General features: G+C 38.7%; 1 protein-coding gene across 3 annotated transcripts; it reads left to right on the top strand.

Moving 5' to 3' along the window:
• Positions 1-21852, top strand: LOC110964510 (uncharacterized). 3 transcript variants are annotated; one of them, XM_051949402.1, is made up of 5 exons: positions 2-68; positions 3491-4045; positions 14909-15411; positions 20417-20494; positions 20972-21852. In XM_051949402.1, the coding sequence occupies exons 1-4, from the start codon at positions 51-53 to the stop codon at positions 20448-20450; spliced, it is 1110 nt and encodes a 369-aa protein (XP_051805362.1). In that variant the 5' UTR covers positions 2-50; the 3' UTR covers positions 20451-20494; positions 20972-21852. The 3 variants fall into 3 exon arrangements, with proteins under 3 accessions (XP_022068960.2, XP_051805362.1, XP_051805361.1); XM_022213268.2 differs by having other exon boundaries at positions 1-163; positions 20417-20978; XM_051949401.1 differs by having other exon boundaries at positions 20417-20978.
• Positions 21853-23988: the final 2136 nt, after the last annotated feature.

Raw genomic sequence — 23988 nt, 5'->3', positions numbered from 1 at the left:
GTACGCCGAAATGCAAAAAGCGCAACACACACTGCGGTGAGGTCGTTCAAATGCACTGTAGGATCAAGGTACCTAGTTGATGTTATCCTTATTATACATAACGTATCGGAAGCACCAAAGGGCGTTTTCATAGAAGTGCGACTGCTTGTTTGACATTATTTGGGTACGTATCGGTGCTGTTTGTTTCTTTGGAAAGCCACTGTTTCAGTTCTCCGTCGAGTCAGATGCCTAGTTATTAAATGGTACTTTAGTTGTGTGCTAATTAGCTAGCTAGGTACGGAGGCCTACTTATGTGACTGTTTCATGCAGTGCAACCTATCAATAAATAGATATAGTAGTGTCACTTTAAAAAGACAAGTGTAAATAGCCGTTTTGTCGTGCACTGTTTTCTGAATAGGGAAAACCTAACTAGTCAAACTAGTTTTTTGGGGTGTGTCGAGAAAGAACTTTTCACTCAGTGTGTGTTTCACAATGTAGGTTATGCTTTTTTATTTTATTTTTTTTTACAGCAGCCATTTTATCGGTCGTTATTGATTCATCACCAAATTAAGCTGTGGCCAGCCTGCGACCAGTAGCAGGGAACAGAGACAGAAAAGTGTCAGAGAAGACCCCTTTCAGCAGAGAAATGATTCATGAAATTTGTCACTCAATTCAATCTGTAGCCTAGTCAGTCTTCATTTTATATTGTATTTATCTGCATTTGTATTCTGTTAGAAAACGCTATTTAGTTTCAATACATTACTCTGTAAATGGCTAAAGTATGCTACAGGGAGAAGTCATTATTGCATATGTAGTGCAGGTACTGATCAAGGAATGGATCCATTTTTGTCTGTCAACAAGATAACACAAAAACTACTAGGCTAAATTTCCCATTCATTAACCTATTCACAACATTAAGTAGTATTAAAAATACAGAATCAGTCACCCAGTCTTAAGTTTACCTTACCTTTCCATTTAACAGAGAGCAAACTGTTGCATTGTCCATTGATGTATTTTTATTATACTGAATAATGGAAGGCTTAATCTATAACAAAACAATAATGCATTATGTTAATCCCTCACAAATGGGGATTTCCCAATGTGGCACTCAGCACTTTTGTTATTTCATGAGGGAGAGACATCATATTAAAAATAACTGAATCCTATATCGTTTTTGAGCTCCTAAAGTGTGCCTGATTTTATTTTTAAATTTACTTTACAGTTGCCACATGTATACTATTTGGTGATTTCCAAACACATTTTTCAAAGTGTGTGAGACAAAAGGTCTTATATTTAAGCGTAAATATTACAGAATTGTTTACCGAGAAGAAATAAAAAGCCATGCCTTTTGGACCAATTTGATTTTCAAATACATTATACCCTATTAATTTATTTTAATTAAATGTGAAATGTGTAACCATATTCTTTTAATCAAGACAAGCTAACACACGAGCTTACACAACACAGGACAAGAAATATGGGAAATTGAAATCAGTTTTCAATAAAGTGATTTTGATTTTGAAAGATGGTGTCAGTTTAGTTTGGCTCTTCACAGTAGAAATTATGTGGTTGTGGTTTAAATGTGGGCTGCACAGTCATGTTTTGGTTAGCCTTTCAGCTAGAAGATCCCCGGTTCGCGTCCAGGCTTTCCTGGGATCTTTCTGCAAGGAGTTTGCATGTTCTCCCTGTGCATGTGTGGGTTTTCTCCGGGTACTCCGGCGTTCCTAAATTTGCTCAGGTTAATTGGTTATTCTAAATTGCCCATAGGTGTGAAGGCGAGTGGCATTTTTTGGCTGTATATGTAGCCCTGTGACAGACTGGCGACCTGTCCGTGGTGTAACCTACCTTCGCTCCAAGTCAGCTGGGATAGACTCCATCCCCTCTGCGACCCTAATGAGGATTAAGCAGTGTAGATGATGGATAGATGGATGGTTTAACTGTTTGTCACATTTAAACCATGAAAGACTATAAATGATCAAAGTTTTCAGAAGAAAAGACTTGATGTGTAAAACTTGTAAACAATTCATGGCAACATTATTTTAAAATGTATTATTTAGAAGGAAGTTGTGATTCTAATCCCCAAATGTTTAAAATCCATGTGTCTCAAGCAGGATTTCGACTACTGGTTATTTTTGTTTGATAAAGTGGATATTCCATTAGATAAGGTCATTATAGAAAAAACTGAGACCCTTGACAGACTACTTTTTGGTCCCTGATCAACGATTGTTTGCCATCTTGCATGGCTTGCCTAATGTCAGTTGGAAGGACAAGCCAGGGGCCAAGTACCAGAAACAAGAATGTAAACCAACAATGGCGGCCAAAGCAGTGTGTGCACTAGCAGTCATGTGTTCATACAGAAAAGCCTCCAAAATGGAAAAAAAACTATGGCTGTCAAGTCAATTCACTGTTCTGTGTACAGCTGGGGACAGTACAAGTTGTTTATCTTTTGCTTGTCATGTGTGAAAACCCACTCTGTGCTTCTACTGGTCAAAACCACAACTTTTTGGGGAAGAAAATATCTTTTTGTCTGCCTGTTGTGAGATGTCCAAGATGTGGCATTGGTTTTGTTTAACTACAATGCACAACACAGGATAAAGCTGTCAGCTAATTATTTGACTTTCACTAGAATTCCTTTATTACAGTTTCGGTTTAAAGGATTTTATATGTAATGGAACATTACCACATGAAATATCAGCAAAAGCATGACCACCACAAAGAAGGACAATACGAATTTGTAAAACCATTGAAACATTGTTTAAACCCAGCAGTTACAAGCACTGCAAACATTTAGGAATGATACTGGGGTGATGTCAGTTGAGTATAGTAGTATACATTAATCAGTGGGCAGCATAAACAATCCTAAAAGTTTCAATGAGCATGAACTAAATAAAATCGAATTATAGCATTAGTCTTATCGATTAGTCACAACTTTTATGTCCTAAATTGCAGCTTTAGGATTTCTTAATTGTTTCAAATTGGGATTTAATTTGAAATCAATTAGTTGTTCAGCGGGCTGCATAGTGGCGTAGTGGTTAGCACTTTCGCCTTGCAGCAAGAAGATCCCCGGTTCAAATCTCAGGGTGGGCCTGGGATCTTTCTGCATGGAGTTTGCCTGTTCTCCCTGTGCATGCGTGGGTTTTCCTCCAGGCACTCCAGCTTCCTCCCACAGTCCAAAAATATGCTGAGGTTAATTGATGACTCTAAATTGCCCGTAGGTGTGAGTGTGAATGTGATTGTCTGTATATGTAGACCTGCGACAGACTGGCGACCTGTCCAGGGTGTCCCCTGCCTTCACCCGAGTCAGCACCCCCCGCAACCCTAGTGAGGATTAAGCGGTGTATAGAGAATGGATGGATGGATGGATAGTTGTTCAGCCCTACTATCAATTATCATGTCTTACATGCTTTGGGCTGGGCAGTTACCAGGCTGCATTTGGGTGGACTGAACCTGGCATTACACTAATTGTTAAGTGTTTTGCATCACAACTAATACATTTTATATGTGTATACAGGGAAACACACTGAGCATGGATGTACTCACCAAACTGGAAATCTACATTCCTGTGGAGGCTGAAGTGAAACGCATCTCTGTGCAAAGCTTACCAAACTCAATGCTCAGAAGAATGGGTCTTTCCCTCTCTGACCCTGATGTCTCCAGAAAGCTTGCAGACTCTCCTGAAGGCATTTGGATTAGTCCAGCAGTCTTCCGGAAGAGAGGCCAGAAATTGACTTCACACACAGGAAATGGGGTAAAGGAGAACATGCACTCAGTGGTGACCACGGCTAAATCAGGTCCACTCCGAATGTCTATTGTCTCCCCCAACCATACTGCTTATGAGGTGCTGAAGGACACCATGCCTGGGACACGAAGATCTCCAACATTGCTGGTACATCAAGGCTCGGCGCTGCAGAGTAACAGAGATGCTGTCGTTATCTACCGTGGGAGCGTCTACCTGTTCATCAAGAGGCACAGTCGTAGCCAGGGTCAACAAGAGACGGTTAAGCAGCCGGCTTCACTGTCTGCTATTCCTTTGACATCAGATTTGTCATCTAAAAGCCAAAAGAAGGTAACATTTCAATTTCAAAAATCACATCAGCAATCCAGTAAACAAAGATATAGGAAAACATGACAGATGGGTGAGTAACCCATGACTCTGGAGCAGTACGTGGCTTTTTCATCCCTCTGTTTCGGCTCCCTGTAGCTTTGGGGGAAAAAAAAGAGTATTTAATTCAGATTTAGTTTGTTAGTTTTTAAAACGTAATTCTAAATTCAAAGATTATGGTGATCTTTTAACATCAAAATAAAACGTTTTAATTGTTTGTCCGTCAAAATATGCATCAGGGTCATTCCGTGTGGTTTCACCAGATGGTGGTTGCCACACCATATTCAAATTAGTCCTAAATTTGCATGTCACTAGATAGTTACAAAAGTACTTTCTATGCAAAATTGTAGGCCTGTAGCTCAAATAGTTTGAGTTGTGGGGGTCTGAAATTTTCAGAATTTGGGCTATAAAAAGCCTCGCCAGCATTTTTTGCATCTTTAAGTGGTTATTTCTCAGCCTCTAGACATACCAGAGAGCTGTGAGTTGGTGAACAAGGCCTCTGCAGGTAGCTAATGCCCCACAAACATCCCCAAGTGTTTCCCTACACTCTACAGGCCATGGGGGCTTGCTAAAAATTAAGAAAAACCTACTCGCGAGTGGGGTTTGGGACCTTAAAAGTACTACAAATACTGCACAGAAGTGTTCTGACACCTCTGGGTTCCATTCTACACAAACGTGTGTGATAACTTAGCAAACTGGAGCTTTCCAGGTACCTCAGTTTGGAAAATATGAGCTCCTAAAGTTGGACGAGATTTTTAATTGGCTATTTTTGGTGGTAAAAATCTCAGTGTGGGACAGGTACCAGAGACCCCAAATTTTTCTACAAGACAGTTCCATCTGTCTTCTATCATTGTACAAAAAAGCAGCAGTAACTATTTGTAGTTACTGAGATATTCTTACTCAAAATGGCATGGGTAATGTCAAAATCGTTTTTGCTTTTCAGTACTTTAAATTGGGATACAGGTATTAGTAGTCATTCCAATGGTAGTATTATGTATGTTTTGTTCTTTTTGAAATGTTAGTTGTTAAAGGTGACTACCTTCAAAAAGTGTAATGCCCTTTTTGTGTCACAAGGTCTAGTTTAGAGCCATACCTGTAGATATCATGATATGTTGACACACATTTGCAATGCATACATGTAATTATACCATACACATACAAATTACATGTACTAACTTGAATTCAGGGAGCTCTGTAGTAGTTCATGGTTGATTAATTTAAAAATAACAACAATAATGTTGAATTTTACAGTATCAGTGCAGTGGGATTTAACATGGTAAATCTAATTGTACAATGTCATGTTAGAAGCAAACATGACAGATAATATTTTGCTACCTACAAGCAAAATAACCTATATCTAAGTTATAACTTAGGTACTTTTGTGAATATCTAATGGCATGCATTTGCATTAAGACTAATTTGAAAATGGTGCGGCAACACCCCCAAGGAATATCTGGTCATTTCACCTGGAATTACCCATCACAACTGGCAATGTGCTAAACCTACCAGTGCACGATTATTCATTTGGAGTGCTGTTGATTTTCGAATCCACATACGTACAGTTGCGTTCAAAATTATTCAACCCCCAGTGTCAATTTGGGTTATTAGGACTCTCTTCAATTTTAAAGTTGTTTGGAATAAATTTATCATACAAGAGGATTGTAAACAGCTGAATGCAATTAATATTACAAGAGTTTTCTCCAAATTTACCACAAAATATTGCTTTTAGTAAATACTACTGTTGCAAAATTATTCAACCCCCTAATGACAAGTGTCTTTAAAACTCGCTGGAGCATTTTATAACTGTTTATAACCTTTTGCAAATAAGATATTTAACCAAACAATACCTTCTGGTAATCCAAACAAAGAATCTGAGTTCCTTCCTCATGGGAAAGTGTCCTAGTTCAGCATAATTCTTGAGTATGTCTGCTGCAACTGTCTTCACCAAATCCCAATAAAGATTTCCTGTGGGATTTAAATCCTTCAACTACCAGTACCACTCTAGAATATTCTAGGATGTCTTGGGAAACCCAGCCTTAGTAGACAGTGTGACAAGCATGGTCTTGTTGCTGGAAAGCCAAATGTCGTCCCCAAGCATCATCTTATTCAATGTCAGCATGAAATTAGCTTCTGATATTTTCTGATATTTGATCAAATTCATCTCGTTTTCTACTTATTATAGTTTTGCAGTACCTGATGAAGCCAATCAGGCCAAGAACAGCATTCGGCCACCGACATGCCTTACTGTAGATAGGGTGTATTGTCATCTTCCATCTCCAGCCATATATACTGATAAATCACAGGACTACAGAAGTTCTTATTTTCTTTCAACGCTTTGGAAAATATGATTACAAAACAGCTATGAATTATGTAAATGTTTTAAGAAATTTTGAGCTGATTTTTATGTGTTTGCTGTGGGTCAGTAGAGGTTCCCATCTTTGAGTACCTGAAGAAGCCCTTTGGTGTGAAGTTGTATCTTACTGTACCAACTAAATATCAGTTACTGATTAGTTCCTGATGTCAGGATATATTATTGTAGCTCTTTTATAGTCACTCAAGCTATTTTGCCACTTGTCTCCATAGAAATCTGGTGGTAGTGGTGGTTAAGTTTTTCTTTCTCCCTGGTCAGGTAGTGTGACCACTTTATGTAAACCTATTAACTAGCGAACTGCGCTTTCAAAAATATCCTTAGAACAATTTAGTACACATGCTACCTTTTTGGATCCATTTCATTGCTTATGCACGGACATTGCCATTTTTCTTAATTTTTTAGGGTAGTGTTCTTCACTTTGATATGTTCAATTACAATATTAAACTTTAAGATGCAAATCCAAGCATGTAGAAAAGAGAATTTGCAACTGTAGTACTAATGTTAGCTTTCACGCATGTTATAAAAGCTTGGGGCATTATTAACCACACTTGATTTGCAATTGTGTGTCTTTATAAGGAATGCTCCTTAGGGGGTTGAATAATTTTAAAACTGCACTTGTTATTAAAATTAACATTTTGTGTGGAATTTAGAGAAAACCCTTGTATTATTGGTTACATTTAGCTGTTTAAAATCCACTTGTATGTTAAATTTATTCCAAACAACTTAAAAGTTGTAGATAGTACTTAAAACCCAAATTGGAATAATTTTGAGCGCAACTGTATGTGAGCAGATCTTCTGCAACATGAACTGCATTAAACACAGACATCACTCCCAATCCTGTGTGAAGATGAAGGTGATGTCTTACAACCCTGATGTGCCGACGCTGTACGTTGAGGTTGAGGAACAAAAATCACATTGTCTCAGTAGGATAAATACGGGGGACATGGTTAAAACATGAATCTAATTAATCAGAGGCTTTGTAATTAATCACAGTTAATGGAATTTTTGTTAAATAGCAATATTCAAATCAAATCAAATGAAACTTTATTTATATAGCACTTTTTTTTGACATAATAAGCAAAGTTTTTCAATTCAGATAAATTTTGGTTGATGATTGAATCGATAGACATATACATGAACTTAAACAACAAAAATGTTTGTTTCATTTATATTTACCTGCATTTTTCATCTGTCTGCTTATATTCACAGATTACTGCAAAATCAAAGTCCAATTATAGCAATTATGTTCAACATTTTAAGACTTTTTGTAAACTCAAGCACTTTAAATGTCTTGAAAAGTGGTCTATTATGGGATGACTAAGCCATTTGTTGGTACCAGCACTGTCGTAGCTAACATTAGCTTTGGTGCTAAAAGCAACATATTTTGCATTGAGGTGGTACTGTTTCCTGGCAATGCTGCAGTGATAAGAAAGGTCTTTGTTGCACAATTTATACACAACCATGCTTTTATCCAAGCTGCCATCAGAAATATTTTTAAAAGAAAACTTTTCGCCCAACAGGCTCAATGCAGTCTCGTTTCCCATCACTGTTCACCAAACTTGCTTGTGTGCTGACGCCAGTGTGTCCTGTGCATCTTCTTCATGGCTGTTAAACAGACTTTATGTTCATTACTGCTTCCTATGGGGCTGGAGTGTGCATCAGTGTTAATGGTGTGCCAGAAATTAGTGAACTGAGAAAGCAATTAAATGCGTTATGTTTTTTTAACGTATTATTTTTTTCTTGAATTAATTCATCAAAATTAACAAGTTAAAGACCCAGCCCTAATAATATTTGAATTGCCAATTATTTTGCATGTTTTCTTATTGTTCTGGTTAATGTAATTTAGTTTTCTCTGTAGCAGTTCATTGATACCAAAAATGCAACACACTATAGTTTTTTTTATTTTACATATAGTATAAAGGTAAGTAAACAATATTTGCATTGCTATCTTCATTTTAAATATCAAAAGGGTTTTGTGGCTCCCAGTGTTTTCTTTTCTGTGGGAAACGGGTCCCAATGGCTCTTTCAATGTTAAAGTTTTCCCAACCCCGTTCCTAAAGTGTCCACAGCCATGCTAGCAGCTCTGTGGGCCTTACTTTGACGCAGTGATGCTTGTTTAATGTGTTAACCCTATTCACCATCTTATTAAGCATGCTCAAAACAAAATTTACAAAATTTTGTACACCATCGCATTGGAAATATAAATATAGAGGAATGAACTGATAAATACACGAGATGAAAAGTCAAATGATTGCCAAAATTATTAGACTTCATTCTGAGGAGGTTGGCTGTGAAGACTGCCAAAGAGAAGGCCTGCTCTGACCCACAGACTGTTAAGAGAATTGTGTTGTTGAACCGTGTTCTTGGTTGGTAGTCAAACCATTTGTGTCCTTTCTCTGACACTTGTTGTCCAACAATTTTTGTGACAGGTACAGCTCGATTTTTACTCCTGCTTTGAATATATGCAGAGTCAACCCTGTACATATCTGAGATTTCTAGTGGATTGCCTAAAATTTCTGGTCAAGAGATCAAATTGTTTGCGTAGTAGATGTAATGGGACTCAGACAAAAACATCAGACTTATAATGGCATGATGATGAGTTGATAGTAATATGCCTTGTAAACATGACATATTAATGTCACTATTACCAAGCCACAATTGTTGTGATCTGGGTTGCCACAACATATACTTACAGTGTATATTTTGGGATTGTACATTTGGCTAAGACATAGCCTGTGGCATGGAGTAGGTGACTATGTCAAGAAAAATAACTGAACTAAACTCCCCTTTTCAGATAAAAATAAATTTCACATTTCAGTTGGAAATTCAAGTCCTGGAGTCAGGAAGAAGAGTGACAAAGCATAGAATCCAAGGCTTGCAGTCTGTGACAATTTGTGCTGCCATGTCATCTACCGGCGTTGTTTCACTGTTTTCTCAAGTCCAAAGTCAGTGCAGCATCTACTGGGAGATTTTGGTGCAATCCATGCATTCATCTGCTGACAAGCTTTTTGGAGACTACGATCTCCAGCAGGACTTACGGCCTGTCCGCAGTGCTAAAACTACTACAGAATGGATTGCTGACCATGATATTATTGTGCTTGATTGGCCAGCCAGCTCACCTGAGATTCTATGTGGTTTTGCCAAGAGGAAGAAGAGAAACACCTGACCCAAAACTACAGATGAGCTGAAGGCTGCTCACAAAGCAAGCTGGACTTCAATGCACCTCAGCAGTACCAAAGGCTAAGCACCCTCATGTCATGCTGTATTGATGCAGTAGTTTTTTTCTCATTAATATGTTTATTGGGAGATTTGGCACAGAAATTGCAGGGAGAGTTACATTGGCCTTGTATATAGATGTACATTTGAAGAGAGAAGAAAATATATAAACTTATACAAGTCATGTAACATTATATCTATAATGAGATTCCAAGTCTATACAATTCCATGCTGTACCAAATTGTGCTTCCCTTAAAGGTTTTAATTTTTTTGCAACAACAACTTAAAAATAGAAAGGTAAACAATTATATAGAACTTGATAGGAACAATGAGAAATAGAAGAGAAGGCAGACGAAGAAAAGAGGTAGGCAGAAGAAAACTGAAGAAAGAAGGCAAAGAGTGAATGAGTGGGTGAAGGGGGGCCTTATTCGATTAAGAGGGGTTTAAAGAATTAAAGTAGGCTAGAAAAGAGTCCCATTTCTTTTGGAAATTACTCATATTACCTTTGACAGAATATCAGATTTTTTTTCCAATTTTAAAAAGACATTACCTCCCTAAGCCACTGAACATTGGAGGGAGATGTAGTGGACTTCCATTTTAAAAGAAGGTGGCGTCTTGCTATTAGGGGAGTAAAAGCTAAGACCTCTAATTGTCTGTGAGTGAATTGAACATAGTCTTCTGGGACACCAAAGATAGCAGTGTGAGCGGAAATATTTGCAGAAATCGAAAGTATTTTGGACATCAAATCAAAGTAATTTTTCCAGAAATGGAACAAAGAAGCGCAAGAAAAAATCATGTGAGTTAAATTACAGGGTGAATAGTGACACTTACCATAGCTATCTGTAACGTCGGGATATATTTATGACAGTCTGGCTTTAGAATAGTGAATTCTAAATAGTACTTTGAGTTGTATGAGTGTTAGATGTGCACACGTTGAGCTTGTGCGAACAGTGTCAATGGCAGCGCCCACCAACTATATTCAAATACTAGGCCGGGCTCGTCCTCCCAAGCCCCCCTCTCCCTTATCGTGTGAGTGTCATCAGAAATTATCAGACATTCATAAATCCTTTTAATTTGTGATTTTTGAGAAGGATCAAATTGCAAGACCTCTTCCCACATTTGAGTTGCAGGTATTTGTGAAAACCTTGGGAATAATGATTTAATACAGTTCCTAATTTGGAAATACCGGAAAAGGTGGGAGGATGGGAGGCAAAACCTAGCCGACAACTCAGTAAAACTACAGAAAACATTATTTTGATATAAATTTTTAAAGAATTTCAGACCTTTGTCATGCCAGATAGAAAAGATTGAATGTGAGAGTGAAGGTTTAAATAAATGGTTCCTCACTATAGTAGTTAGGATAGATGGAGAGGTAAATTTAAAATGATTTCTGAATTGGTACCAGATTCTCAAAGTGGAACAGACCACTGGGTTCTGTTTGAATTGGGAGGGGTTGATAGGAATGAGAGAGGTAAGCAGAGCTTGTAGGGAAGATGTAGTACATGACTGTGATTCTAACTTGCACCAGATCTTTGAAGTGTATTTTTACTAATTCTGACTGTTTTGCCACACCATATAAAGCTAGAAATTATTTGGTCAAGGTTATTAAATTTTTTTTAGTCAGAAAGACGGGGAGACATTGAAACAAAAATTAAAACTTTAGAAGGATATTCATTTTAATTGTACTAATTCTTCCAATTAATGATTGGGTTAAACTTTCCCATCTCTGAAGGTCCTCCTTGAGATTAGACATTAAAAGTGAAAAGTTGGCAGAAAAGAGAGCAGATAATGTTCTGGTTACCTTTATCCCTAGATATTTAAAACTAATAGGGCTGATTTGAAAGGAAACGTCAGATTATTTAAGTTGTAGTGCTCACTTATTAACAGGGTAGCATTCACTCTTAGAGACATTCACTTTATAACCTGAGAATGAGCCATATCTTTTTAAAAAAGCTTGGATAACAGGAATAGACTTCTTTGGGTCAGAGACATATAATAATAAATTGTCAACATAAAGTGACAATTTAAATTCCATTTTTGACCTCGTTATCTCGATATACACAGGAGAAGACCTAAAAAAAATTGATAAAGGTTCAATTGCAATTGCGAACAAAAGCGTGGAGAGTGGAGAACCTTGACGGTTACCACGTGATAGAGAGAAAAAATTTGACTGGATACCATTAGTATAAATACTGGCCTGTGGAGAAGTATAGAGAAGGCGTATCCACAAGATGAACCCCTCTCCCAGTCCACACCTTCCCAGTACCTCAAACAAATAATTGTATTCCACCCTACCGAATGCTTTTTCGCTGTCAACAGAGATAACTACTTCCGGGGTTGTAGCGGAAGGCTTGGAATAAATAATGTTTAATGGGAGCGAACATTACAGACCAACTGACGTCCGATCTGTTTATCCAATATAATAACTGGGAGGATGTTTTCTAGACGAATAGCTAGAGCTTTGGTGAGTATCGTAGCGTCAACATTTATTAAAGAAATAGATCTATAAGAGGTACACAAATCTGGGTCTTTATCTTTTTTAACAACCTTATGGAGGCTTGATGTGGGGTGGGGGGAGGGGTTCAAGTGATTCAATGTATACAGAATGCAATAATGGGCTAATTTAATCTTAAATTTTTTGAAAAATTCTACAGGGAATCTATCGGGACCTGGAGCTTTATTACTCTGCATGCTATTAATGGCGAAAATAATTTCCTCTGTAGTTAATGGTGCGTCAAGATCTTTAGCAACTTCAGGGTCAATAGTAGGAAAGCTAAGTTCATCTAGAAAGGAATGCATCTCGGTGGAATTAGATGGTGCATCAGACCTGTATAAGGATGAATAAAATGTAGAAAATACTAAATTAAGATCTGTTGGGTCTGTGTGTAGTGCTCCTGCTGTATCTTTAATTTGAGGGATACACACGTGGACAAAATTGTTGGTACCCCTCAGTTAAAGAAGGAAAAACCCACAATTCTCACTGAAATCACTTGAAACTCACAAAAGTAACAATAAATAAAAATTTATTGAAAATTAAATAATCAAAATCAGCCATCACTTTTGAATTGTTGATTAACATAATTATTTAAAAAAACAAACTAATGAAATAGGGCTGGACAAAAATGATGGTACCCATAACTTAATATTTTGTTGCACAACCTTTTGAGGCAATCACTGCAATTAAATGATTTCTGTATTTGTCAATGAGCGTTCTGCAGCTGTCAACAGGTATTTTGGCCCACTCCTCATGAGCAAACAGCTCCAGTTGTCTCAGGTTTGATGGGTGTCTTCTCCAAATGGCATGTTTCAGCTCCTTCCACATATGTTCAATGGGATTCAGATCTGGGCTCATAGAAGGCCACTTTAGAATAGTCCAACGCTTTTCTCTCAGCCATTCTTGGGTGTTTTTGGCTGTGTGTTTTGGATCGTTGTCCTGTTGGAAGACCCATGACCTGCGACTGAGACCAAGCTTTCTGACACGAGGCAGCACATTTCTCTCCAGAATGCCTTGATAGTCTTCAGATTTCATCGTACCTTGCACACTTTCAAGACACCCTGTGCCAGATGCAGCAAAGCAGCCCAAAACATTACTGAGCCTCCTCCATGTTTCACCGTAGGGACAGTGTTCTTTTCTTCGTATGCTTGGTTTTTGAGTCTACGAACATAGAGTTGATGTGCCTTACCAAAAAGCTCCAGTTTGGTCTCATCTGTCCAAAGGACATTCTCCCAGAAGCTTTGTGGCTTGTCAACATGCATTTTTGCAAATTCCAGTCTCGCTTTTTTATGAGTTTTTTTCAGCAGTGGTGTCCTCCTTGGTCGTCTCCCATGAAGTCCACTTTGGCTCAAACAACGACGAATGGTGCGATCTGACACTGATGTACCTTGGCCTTGGAGTTCACCTTTAATTTCTTTGGAGGTTGCTCTGGGCTCTTTGGATACAATTCGAATGATCCGTCTCTTCAATTTGTCATCAATTTTCCTCTTGCGGCCACGTCCAGGGAGGTTGGCTACTGTCCCGTGGGTCTTGAACTTCTGAATAATATCAGCCACTGTTGTCACAGGAACTTCAAGCTGTTTAGAGATGGTCTTATAGCCTTTACCTTTAAGATGTTTGTCTATAATTTTTTTTCGGATGTCCTGGGACAATTCTCTCCTTCGCTTTCTGTTGTCCATGTTCAGTGTGGTACACACCTTTTCACCAAACAGCAGGGTGACTACTTGTCTCCCTTTAAATAGGCAGACTGACTGATTATGAGTTTGGAAACACCTGTGATGTCAATTAAATGACACACCTGAGTTAATCATGTCACTCTGGTCAAATAGTTTTCAATCTTTTATAGAGGTACCATCATTTTTGTCCAGGCCTGTTTCATTAGTTTGTTTTTTTAAATAATTATGTTAATCAACAATTCAAAAGTAATGGCTGTTTTTGATTATTTAATTTTCAATAAATTTTTATTTATTGTTACTTTTGTGAGTTTCAAGTGATTTCAGTGAGAATTGTGGGTTTTTCCTTCTTTAACTGAGGGGTACCAACAATTTTGTCCACGTGTGTATGTGAAGCTGCTTGATGGCGTAGTTGATGATCCAAGAGTCGACCCGCTTTATCCCCATGCTCATAATATGGGGCTTGAGAATGTAAAAGGAGACGCTCTGCATCTGTGGTTGTAATAAGATCAAATTTGGTCTGTCAGGAAAACCAGTCTGTTCAGTCGGTTTGGAGAGGGAGAAGCAGCGATTTGTTGGTCTACATCTTTCATATTATTAGAGAGGTCCTGTATTTTAGATTGACGAGATCTCTTTAAATTAGCAGAGAATGAAATTTGACCGCGTAAATAGGCTTTCATGGATTCCCACGGAAGGGAGAAAGAGATGGGCTCAGAATCCCTTTGACTGGTTTCGATAAAATCATCTATTGCAGCTGAGATGAATTTAATAAAATTATCATCAGATAGAAGTAAACTGGAGACTCCTTTTCTGTCTGTCTCCACTGCACATATCAAAGCTGTAAAAGGCCAAAAAAAGGAATGAATTTACAAATTCAGTCACCAGAAGGAAACATTTAAGCACAGGAAACAACAGGGCTCGTAATCAAGCCACTGACAGAAAGCCTTATAAATAAATAAAAAAATGAGCTGTTTAGTGCCACAGAAGAATAAAAAGAGAGATGAAGGTATCATCACTGTGAATCCCAACAAATGAAAGTGCGGTTTCATGTGATTTTGTTTTGTATCTTTCAGGAGCTGCTAAATGACAAAAGGCCCAAAAAGAAACATACCACATGCAAAGTAACCCACCGTGAAAACAAGACGGATGTTATACAGAAGAAAAGAGACATATCCACATCCAAGACTATGTATCCTGTTCTTCTGCCCACTGCTAGTGTACACAAAAAGAACAGCCAGAGCTATGAGGATTCCAGAGGAGAGAAAGCCTTTCATTCTGGGGAGAAGGAAGAGCTAGTCAGCAGTGTTGGAGTTGGGTGTGAGATGCAGGAACGGGGTGATGAAGACACTGAGAGCACCAGCCAAAACAGTGACATGAGCAGTACCATACAGATGGACAGTGGGGAAGTTGACCCAAGTAGCAGCCAGAGCAGGACCAGGAGAGAGTCTCTGGGTGCAGCTGCTTCATCCTCATCAGGGCAAATGGAGTGTGTCTTTAACGAGCTGGCGCAAGCGGAGGAGATTGCTCGAGTGAAGGCCAAATTCAGTTCTGCTCTCAACAACCTGCCTTTGTCAAAGTGAGCAACAGTAATGATACTGTAGTCCCCCCAAAATTAGACTTATCTCAGGTTTATTTTAAAGCTTTTTTACATTTTTTAGAGTATAACGATTATCTGCTCCATCTGTCTGTTCGTCACGTAGTTCAGAGATATGACAGTTAGCCTTGAGTGCATGCAGATAAGTAACTTGGGTGTAAGGGGGTTTGTGTTTGTGCATATACATATGCATTGTACCTATGTCTGAGAATGACCCCATATACAGGATTGTATGTAATGATGATTGTCTACGCCCTGTAGTGACAGAAATCCAACAGTGTCGAGGCAGCCTGAAACTATACTGGGTTCACATTCTTAAACTGCTGAGATAACTCAAAGTTCATAGGAGTGAGAGACTGGCAGGCAAGGACAAAGACTTCTTAGTAAAACACTGTGAAAAACTTTGTATCTTAACCTCAGTTAATTATTGTACCTTAAGTGGTTGTTTGATTGTGGAAAACACTGTGTTGTTATTAGGCAAGTAGGATTTCAGTTAAATAAACATTTGGTTATTTGGTTTTCAAGGAAATGTTTCCCTGGTGTTGTTTCTCCTGTCTGTTTTTAACACCGATATCAATTTCAGACAGGTTTGATAATTAATTTGGCAGGTGAGTCTAATTAAAGGGAAACAACTTAAGGAGGTTGTTTCACACTATTAAGAAAGTCATGGGTTTCATGCAGTACTGGAAGACAGAAAAATCTTTCTGCAGATGAAAAGCAAATATTTAATATTGCAATGCCTTGCAAAAGGTATGAAAATTAGAAATTTCATGAAGACTTAAGAGATAGTAGTGTGAAGAGATAGAGCGCCCTCCATTGGCACCTCTGGTTAAGATGTGCTCTTTAGCTTCTAATAAATTCTTTTTTTTTTTCTCTAAATGAGATAGGACCAGGGCTGCACAGTGACGTAGTGGTTAGCACTTTCGCCTTACAGCAAGAAGAACCCGGTTCAAATCCCGGGCTGGGCCTGGGATCTTTCTGCATGGAATTTGCGTGTTCTTCCTGTGCATGCGTGGATTTTCTCTGGGTACTCCAGCTTCCTCCCACAGTCCAAAAATATGCTGAGGTTAATTGGTAACTCTAAATTGCCCGTAGGTGTGAATGTGAGTGTGATTGTTTGTCTGTACATGTAGCCCTGTGACAGACTGGCGACCTGTCCAGGGTGTCCCCTGCCTTCACCCGAGTCAGCTGGGATAGGCTCCAGCCCCCCCACGCGACCCTAGTGAGGATAAAGCGGTGTATAGAGGATGGATGGATGGATATAGGACAACAATGGAAAAAAAGAGGAAAATCCAACCTTTAATTCAAGTGCATTTATTCAGTTGGGGAAAAAAATCACACATTAAGAAATAATTCTGTTAAATGAAATCATGTGTGCCACAATTATTAGCACCCCTGATTTTAATACTTTGTACAACCCCCTTTTGCCAACATAACAGCACCTAATCTTCTATAATACATTTTTCAACAATTTTCAGTGTGAGAGTATGCTTCTGCAATAAAAATTTAATTTATTTCAAAGTTTTCAAAACATCTTAACCAGGGGTGCCAATAATTATGGAGGGTGCTATATTGTGTGATTTCAGAGCACAGATGGGTTGGTTCAGATAAAGGTGTACTGAGGAAGATTTCTGTCAGGCAAATACATTGTATTAAGAGAGCAGCTGTTAAATAACAACTGCTGAGCCACAAACAGATATTTACAGCTGCTGATGCCTCTGGAGTCCCAAGAACCTCTCGATGCAGGATCCTTCAGAGGCTTACAGTTGTGCATAAAGCCGTCACCCCTTGCAAGAAGAAATGTTTGCAGTGGGCTCAGAAATACATGGAGACCAATTTTGAAACCGTTTCAATCACCGATAAATGCCGTGCTACACTGGATGTTCCAGATGGATGGAATTCTGGATGGCTGGTGGATGGCAACCATGTCCCAAGGGTGTGATGTCAGCAAGGAGGTGGTGGAGTGATCTTTTAGGCTAGAATAATGGGAAGTGAGCTGGGTGGCCCCTTCAAGGTGTCCGAAGGTGTCAAAATGACCTCTGCAAAATATGTGGAGTTCCTAACTGAAAATACAATAGATTGCTGTTTTTGCTTCTTCAAAAAGCATTTCCATGATAATTTGGAACACTGTAGTCTGTAAAGCTCCCACTCTCAACACTTGCCACAGCCAACAATATTAGTATTGTTCCAAAAACATAATATAACACCTTGGGTTGCACAAACAGTTTTTTTCATGATTGATTTGTCTTGTTAGTGCCTTATTTTAAAATGTAAAATAAGTAAAATGTTGCTGAGTTGAAGTTTACAATCTTGAATATCCTGTTTTTTTAACAAAAAAGTCTAAAACCTCAAATGCGACCACATTTTAGAATGATATACAGGGGATCTTTGGTTTTTGACGTCCTCAACCTACGGCGTTTTGTTACATTGTAACTGGTTACATGGAACTAGTTGTCAAGCGGAGCGGACGAATGCATCGTCGCCCAACGCCATAAGACGGCTTTGTTCACATTCACCCGTTGTGCTACATTTGCTAACTTTTTGCCCTTCATTATTGCTCCCAAGCATAAGTCAGACTCTTCTGATGGCAATGCTTTGAAGAAAAGGAAAGCCAGCTCCATGGAAGTGAAATTGGATATATTAAAATGCTCAAGTTATAAAAACAATGCAACATATTTTATTTTCTTTTATAATGACTCACACATGCATGAAAGTCATTGTATTCATGATGCACATAACGGCTTTGTTTACATTTTCACCAGAGTTCCGACTTATGGTGACATTCGACTTACACACGTGGACAAAATTGTTGGTACCCCTCAGTTAAAGAAGGAAAAACCCACAATTCTCACTGAAATCACTTGAAACTCACAAAAGTAACAATAAATAAAAATGTATTGAAAATTAAATAATCAAAAACAGCCATTACTTTTGAATTGTTGATTAACATAATTATTTAAAAAAACAAACTAATGAAACAGGCCTGGACAAAAATGATGGTACCTCTATAAAAGATTGAAAACTATTTGACCAGAGTGACATGATTAACTCAGATGTGTCATTTAATTGACATCACAGGTGTTTCCAAACTCATAATCAGTCAGTCTGCCTATTTAAAGGGAGACAAGTAGTCACCCTGCTGTTTGGTGAAAAGGCTGAACATGGACAACAGAAAGCGAAGGAGAGAATTGTCCCAGGACATCCGAAAAAAAATTATAGACAAACATCTTAAAGGTAAAGGCTATAAGACCATCTCTAAACAGCTTGAAGTTCCTGTGACAACAGTGGCTGATATTATTCAGAAGTTCAAGACCCACGGGACAGTAGCCAACCTCCCTGGACGTGGCCGCAAGAGGAAAATTGATGACAAATTGAAGAGACGGATCGTTGGAATTGTATCCAAAGAGCCCAGAGCAACCTCCAAAGAAATTAAAGGTGAACTCCAAGGCCAAGGTACATCAGTGTCAGATCGCACCATTCGTCGTTGTTTGAGCCAAAGTGGACTTCATGGGAGACGACCAAGGAGGACACCACTGCTGAAAAAAACTCATAAAAAAGCGAGACTGGAATTTGCAAAAATGCATGTTGACAAGCCACAAAGCTTCTGGGAGAATGTCCTTTGGACAGATGAGACCAAACTGGAGCTTTTTGGTAAGGCACATCAACTCTATGTTCGTAGACTCAAAAACCAAGCATACGAAGAAAAGAACACTGTCCCTACGGTGAAACATGGAGGAGGCTCAGTAATGTTTTGGGGCTGCTTTGCTGCATCTGGCACAGGGTGTCTTGAAAGTGTGCAAGGTACGATGAAATCTGAAGACTATCAAGGCATTCTGGAGAGAAATGTGCTGCCTCGTGTCAGAAAGCTTGGTCTCAGTCGCAGGTCATGGGTCTTCCAACAGGACAACGATCCAAAACACACAGCCAAAAACACCCAAGAATGGCTGAGAGAAAAGCGTTGGACTATTCTAAAGTGGCCTTCTATGAGCCCAGATCTGAATCCCATTGAACATATGTGGAAGGAGCTGAAACATGCCATTTGGAGAAGACACCCATCAAACCTGAGACAACTGGAGCTGTTTGCTCATGAGGAGTGGGCCAAAATACCTGTTGACAGCAGCAGAACGCTCATTGACAAATACAGAAATCGTTTAATTGCAGTGATTGCCTCAAAAGGTTGTGCAACAAAATATTAAGTTATGGGTACCATCATTTTTGTCCAGCCCTATTTCATTAGTTTGTTTTTTTAAATAATTATGTTAATCAACAATTCAAAAGTGATGGCTGATTTTGATTATTTAATTTTCAATAAATTTTTATTTATTGTTACTTTTGTGAGTTTCAAGTGATTTCAGTGAGAATTGTGGGTTTTTCCTTCTTTAACTGAGGGGTACCAACAATTTTGTCCACGTGTGTACGTCGATCCGTAGGAGGAGCTCTCCGACACAAGTCAAGGACCCCCTGTATAGTAAAAAATAGGAAATCTTTTCAGGGATGCTTTACATATGGTCCTACCACTAGTAAGACTTGAAAAATAAAACAATCTAAATTGTGAAAAGTAATTTGGGTGCAGTAGCTGTAAATGTAGCTTGCCGCTTAGACAGTCAGCAACTGCAGAGGTCTGGTCAGCTCATTGCTGTCTAACTCCACACCAAGAGGATAGCTGCTCCTCAGTTGTACAGTAACACTTAAAAACAAATACAAACACACTGGTATGTAAAACTGGTGAGACTTCCTTGTACTTATTTGTCTCTGTTTTTTAGGGTGGCATGGTGATGCAGTGGTTAGTTACCACTGTCTCCTTACAGCTGGAGTGCTCTGGGTGTAAATTTTAGCTGTGTAGAGTTTTGTTTTTTCAATAAAAATCAAGTCAGTCAACCACACTGTTGCACAGGCTGAAAAAAAAATTGGCACAATCTGAAAGTGAGTGCTGTTACTAGTCTATTCAGTTGCTTTTGTTTTGTCTATTTGTGGTGTGTTCTTTCAGGGCCACTGTACACCATTCACTCGTGTTCAACTAAGAATGAATATGGCTGAAGTGCTATGGTTGCCCCCAGAACTCAAGGTACTGTAACTGGATTTGCATCTGTTATATCACTTGTTGTGTGTTGAGGTCATTGGGACACTGTCGTCTTCAGCTTACAGGTGTTAATTCAATTTTGTGTTAATTTCATAGGGTATCTTTAGGTTGGGTTGCTTTTTAATTGTCCTGAGTGCTACTTGCATTTATTGAGATGGCAAAATAACAAACACCTCTCAGTATAACGCAGCTCAGTTCAACAATAGTACAATCTGTAGCCTTTTAAATGAACATAACATTGCACCTCTCTGACACAAAAACTGAACATAAGAATGAGGATTTATTACAGGACTGCTGGGTAACTTTCAGCTAGGTGGAGCTAACAGACTGTTACATGCACTTATTAAAAATTGTTCACAGTCTGAAAAACTGGATTATGTATCTTCATGTTTGTATCCTGTTAGAACATAGCACAGCAGTACATGTTCATCCACAGCGATAAAGTAGCAAATCATCTGATAGGAGAAACAGTATGAGGAGAGGAGGTAAAAAACCCTACTGCTGCAGTCCTCCCCTCCCGCTGCCTCACTATAAGACTGCAGGCCTCCTGAAGCTGCTCCACACAGACAGGATGCATTCTTCAAGCTGTACCCTAGCTGCTCCACAGACAGTTAAGGTAAGACTTTGCTTCACTCCGGAAATTTCCCTGAATTGGAACTGGCAAAACATTGCTGTTTCTCATATCAGAGTTGAAATGTGGAGATGTTCTGCTTCTCTCTGTGTCCTCTCTTGTTACACTTTCTTATGGATCCAACAGTGTTTCTTGCCAAACGAACTTTTAAACAACTAAATTCTTGGTTATCACAGTTCTGATTGATGGAGTAACAAAAGGGAAAAAAGCAAGTAGTATACTGGTGTAAAAAAAAAAGCTTGTGGTGCACAGCAGCTTGGGTAATAGAGGAAGACAGATTCAATATATGGAGAATACAGTTTCCAAAAATAAATAATCTATGTTCAAGTTTATTGTTAGTGTGATTCGTCTTAGAAACAATGTATTGCAGGTTGTAGCTACCTCTCTGCATAGAGCTCTAAAGACTACGAATTATAATTCACATGGATTTTAATGCAGACATTCATTCTCCAGATGTTCTTAAACTCAGCACAAATAACAAATTCTTGCCTTTCGCTTTCCGATAATTAGTATCAAATATTAATGCCTTCAAGGAAACTTTCTGTAAGTTTTTAAGAAATTATGGATGCTGTGTTGGAGGAAACCTTGCTGACTGTCTGTGTCAGATTGATAAACCCTTACTTTTACTACAAGTCAATTTTGCATTTTATTTGTGCACCAAACAAGGAGCCAGCAAAACTGTTCCTCAGGCCCCTATACAGGATGTGATGGGTACATGAAAGTAATTGTGATTTTGATCACTGTTCTGGACCAAGGAATCACCTACTCCTTTTCCTGTTACAAGCTTTATGTTGAGAGGCTCTCTCTTTTTCCTCAGGTGTTGTGTGTTCGGATCAGCTTGTTTTACTCCAGCATATGTCTGGCAGGCTGGCCACTGACTTCAGAGGCAGCCAGACTCCGCTGTGGTACTGAACTCCTCAGTGACCTCATCTTTGTGTGTGGGGATCGGGGAATCTATTTAGGTAAGTGTAACTGTATGTTACTGACCTGTTACCATGAGAATTCATCCTCTGAAAAATGGGATGCACTGAATTACAAATACATTATTCAGATGTAAACAGATAATGCTCTCTGAAAACATTAGAGGTATATTGCAGGGCCACAAGCTGAAATTTCAGACTGGATTAACATTAGCAAACCCAAGAGTGGATCTCCAAAGTAGTTTAAATAAATCCACTGGACTTTAAGAAAGTTCTTTGAAGATGTTTCACCTCTCATCCAAGAGGCTTCTTCAGTTTTGGTGGTGGTTGATGTTGCCTCAGCTTTTAAACCTCTGTGAGGTGTGTCCAGGGCTATTATTCCAACGACCGATACCAAAACTCTTCTGACTACTCAACGATGGTCGTTGTGAGTATCGGTGGGGGTCGTTGAAATGCACAGATGTCACTGAGCCCTCGTGTGCTAATGGTGGTCATTAGCATGAGTTTGCTGAGTAGTTCTTTTTGGGAGTTTTGAAAGGACCTGATTGTAAATTGGCGAAAGATAATGTCGCAGACCACCACCCCTGTTCAGAGATGGCTTCTCTACTTTGACATGGATGGCTTCTTTCACTCCTCTCTCAAACCATCTGTCCTCCCTGTCCAAAATCTGAACATTGGCGTATTGAAACGAGTGTCCTTCTTCCTTAAGGTGAAGGAAGACTGCCGAATCCTGTCCTGAGGAATTGTCTCTCCTGTGTTGAGCCATGCGCTTGTTAAGTGGCTGTTTGGTTTCCCCTATGTAGAGATCTGAGCATTCCTTGCTGTATTTAACTGCATATACCAGGTTGCTCTTCTGGCTGTGTGGTGTGGGGTCTTTTGGGTGGACCAGTCTTTGCCTGAGGGTGTTCAGTTGAAGAGTGGATAAGTTGATACATATCACTATTGAACCCAGAGAAGAGCCACTGGGCACTAATCCCTGGTTTACAGACGCTTTTGTTATGACAACGAGGCACTTGTGTGCACATTACCACTTGAACCTGGGATTTCAAGTGTTGATCACCAGCCATTATCAGGGACAATGCTCACATTCCTCAGAAATGGTCCTCATTTCAAAATGAATAGACAGTAGCCAGAGCCATCTGGCACAGTTCTGGGAGTAAATAAAAAAAGCATGGCAAAACCTGGGTTTGCTCGTGTTAAAAATGCAACAAAGCAGAGAACTTCTAAGGTACTTTAACCTAAATGCTTCAAAATTATTTCATCTAGACATCTTGCACACGCAAACTCTATTTGCTGTCAGGGTTCCTGTAGTGTTCATGCAATCAAATGAAATTTACCTCTAAAAAAAAGCACATACAGAACAAGTTCATACCAGTTTCATGATAAAACCAGTGGACAACAAGACCTGCTATCATTTACATGAATTTATATCAGTACTATTATCAATTTGTTGTAAATTAATAAATCAGTTAACATGACCCAGAGCCAAAGAAGTGGCATAAAATATGGTGAATTAATTTATGTATTTGGGGTTTTTTTGTTTGTTTTGCTTTTTTGTTCCTTTGCTACAATAGATTTGAAAAGTTGGTTTCGGATCAAAAATCTAAATTACGAAGAAAGGTAGAATGTCTCCTGACTGCCCACAGTCAAGCATTTATAACTATTCTCAAACTCATTTTAAGTTAATGGAATGTAAAAATTGAAGTTCCCCTTCAAAATGGGAGTTAATTGCATTTAGGGTGATTGGTTAATTAATTCAAACATTGTATGAGTTGTAAAACCATTAAACAGGTTCACCTGAGTTGTGTCAGATGAACCTCATATAGCAAATTCCATAAACTTAAGCTATTAAGTTGAATCAACCGTTTAATCACCTGGACAATCTGCACAGACAGATTTTTCAGTTTAAAAAGTGAGATATTCAATTA

The sequence above is a fragment of the Acanthochromis polyacanthus genome, chromosome 6 (assembly GCF_021347895.1).
Source record: "Acanthochromis polyacanthus isolate Apoly-LR-REF ecotype Palm Island chromosome 6, KAUST_Apoly_ChrSc, whole genome shotgun sequence".
NCBI classification, from domain to species: domain Eukaryota; kingdom Metazoa; phylum Chordata; class Actinopteri; family Pomacentridae; genus Acanthochromis; species Acanthochromis polyacanthus.
This window is presented reverse-complemented; position numbering and strand designations above follow the sequence as displayed.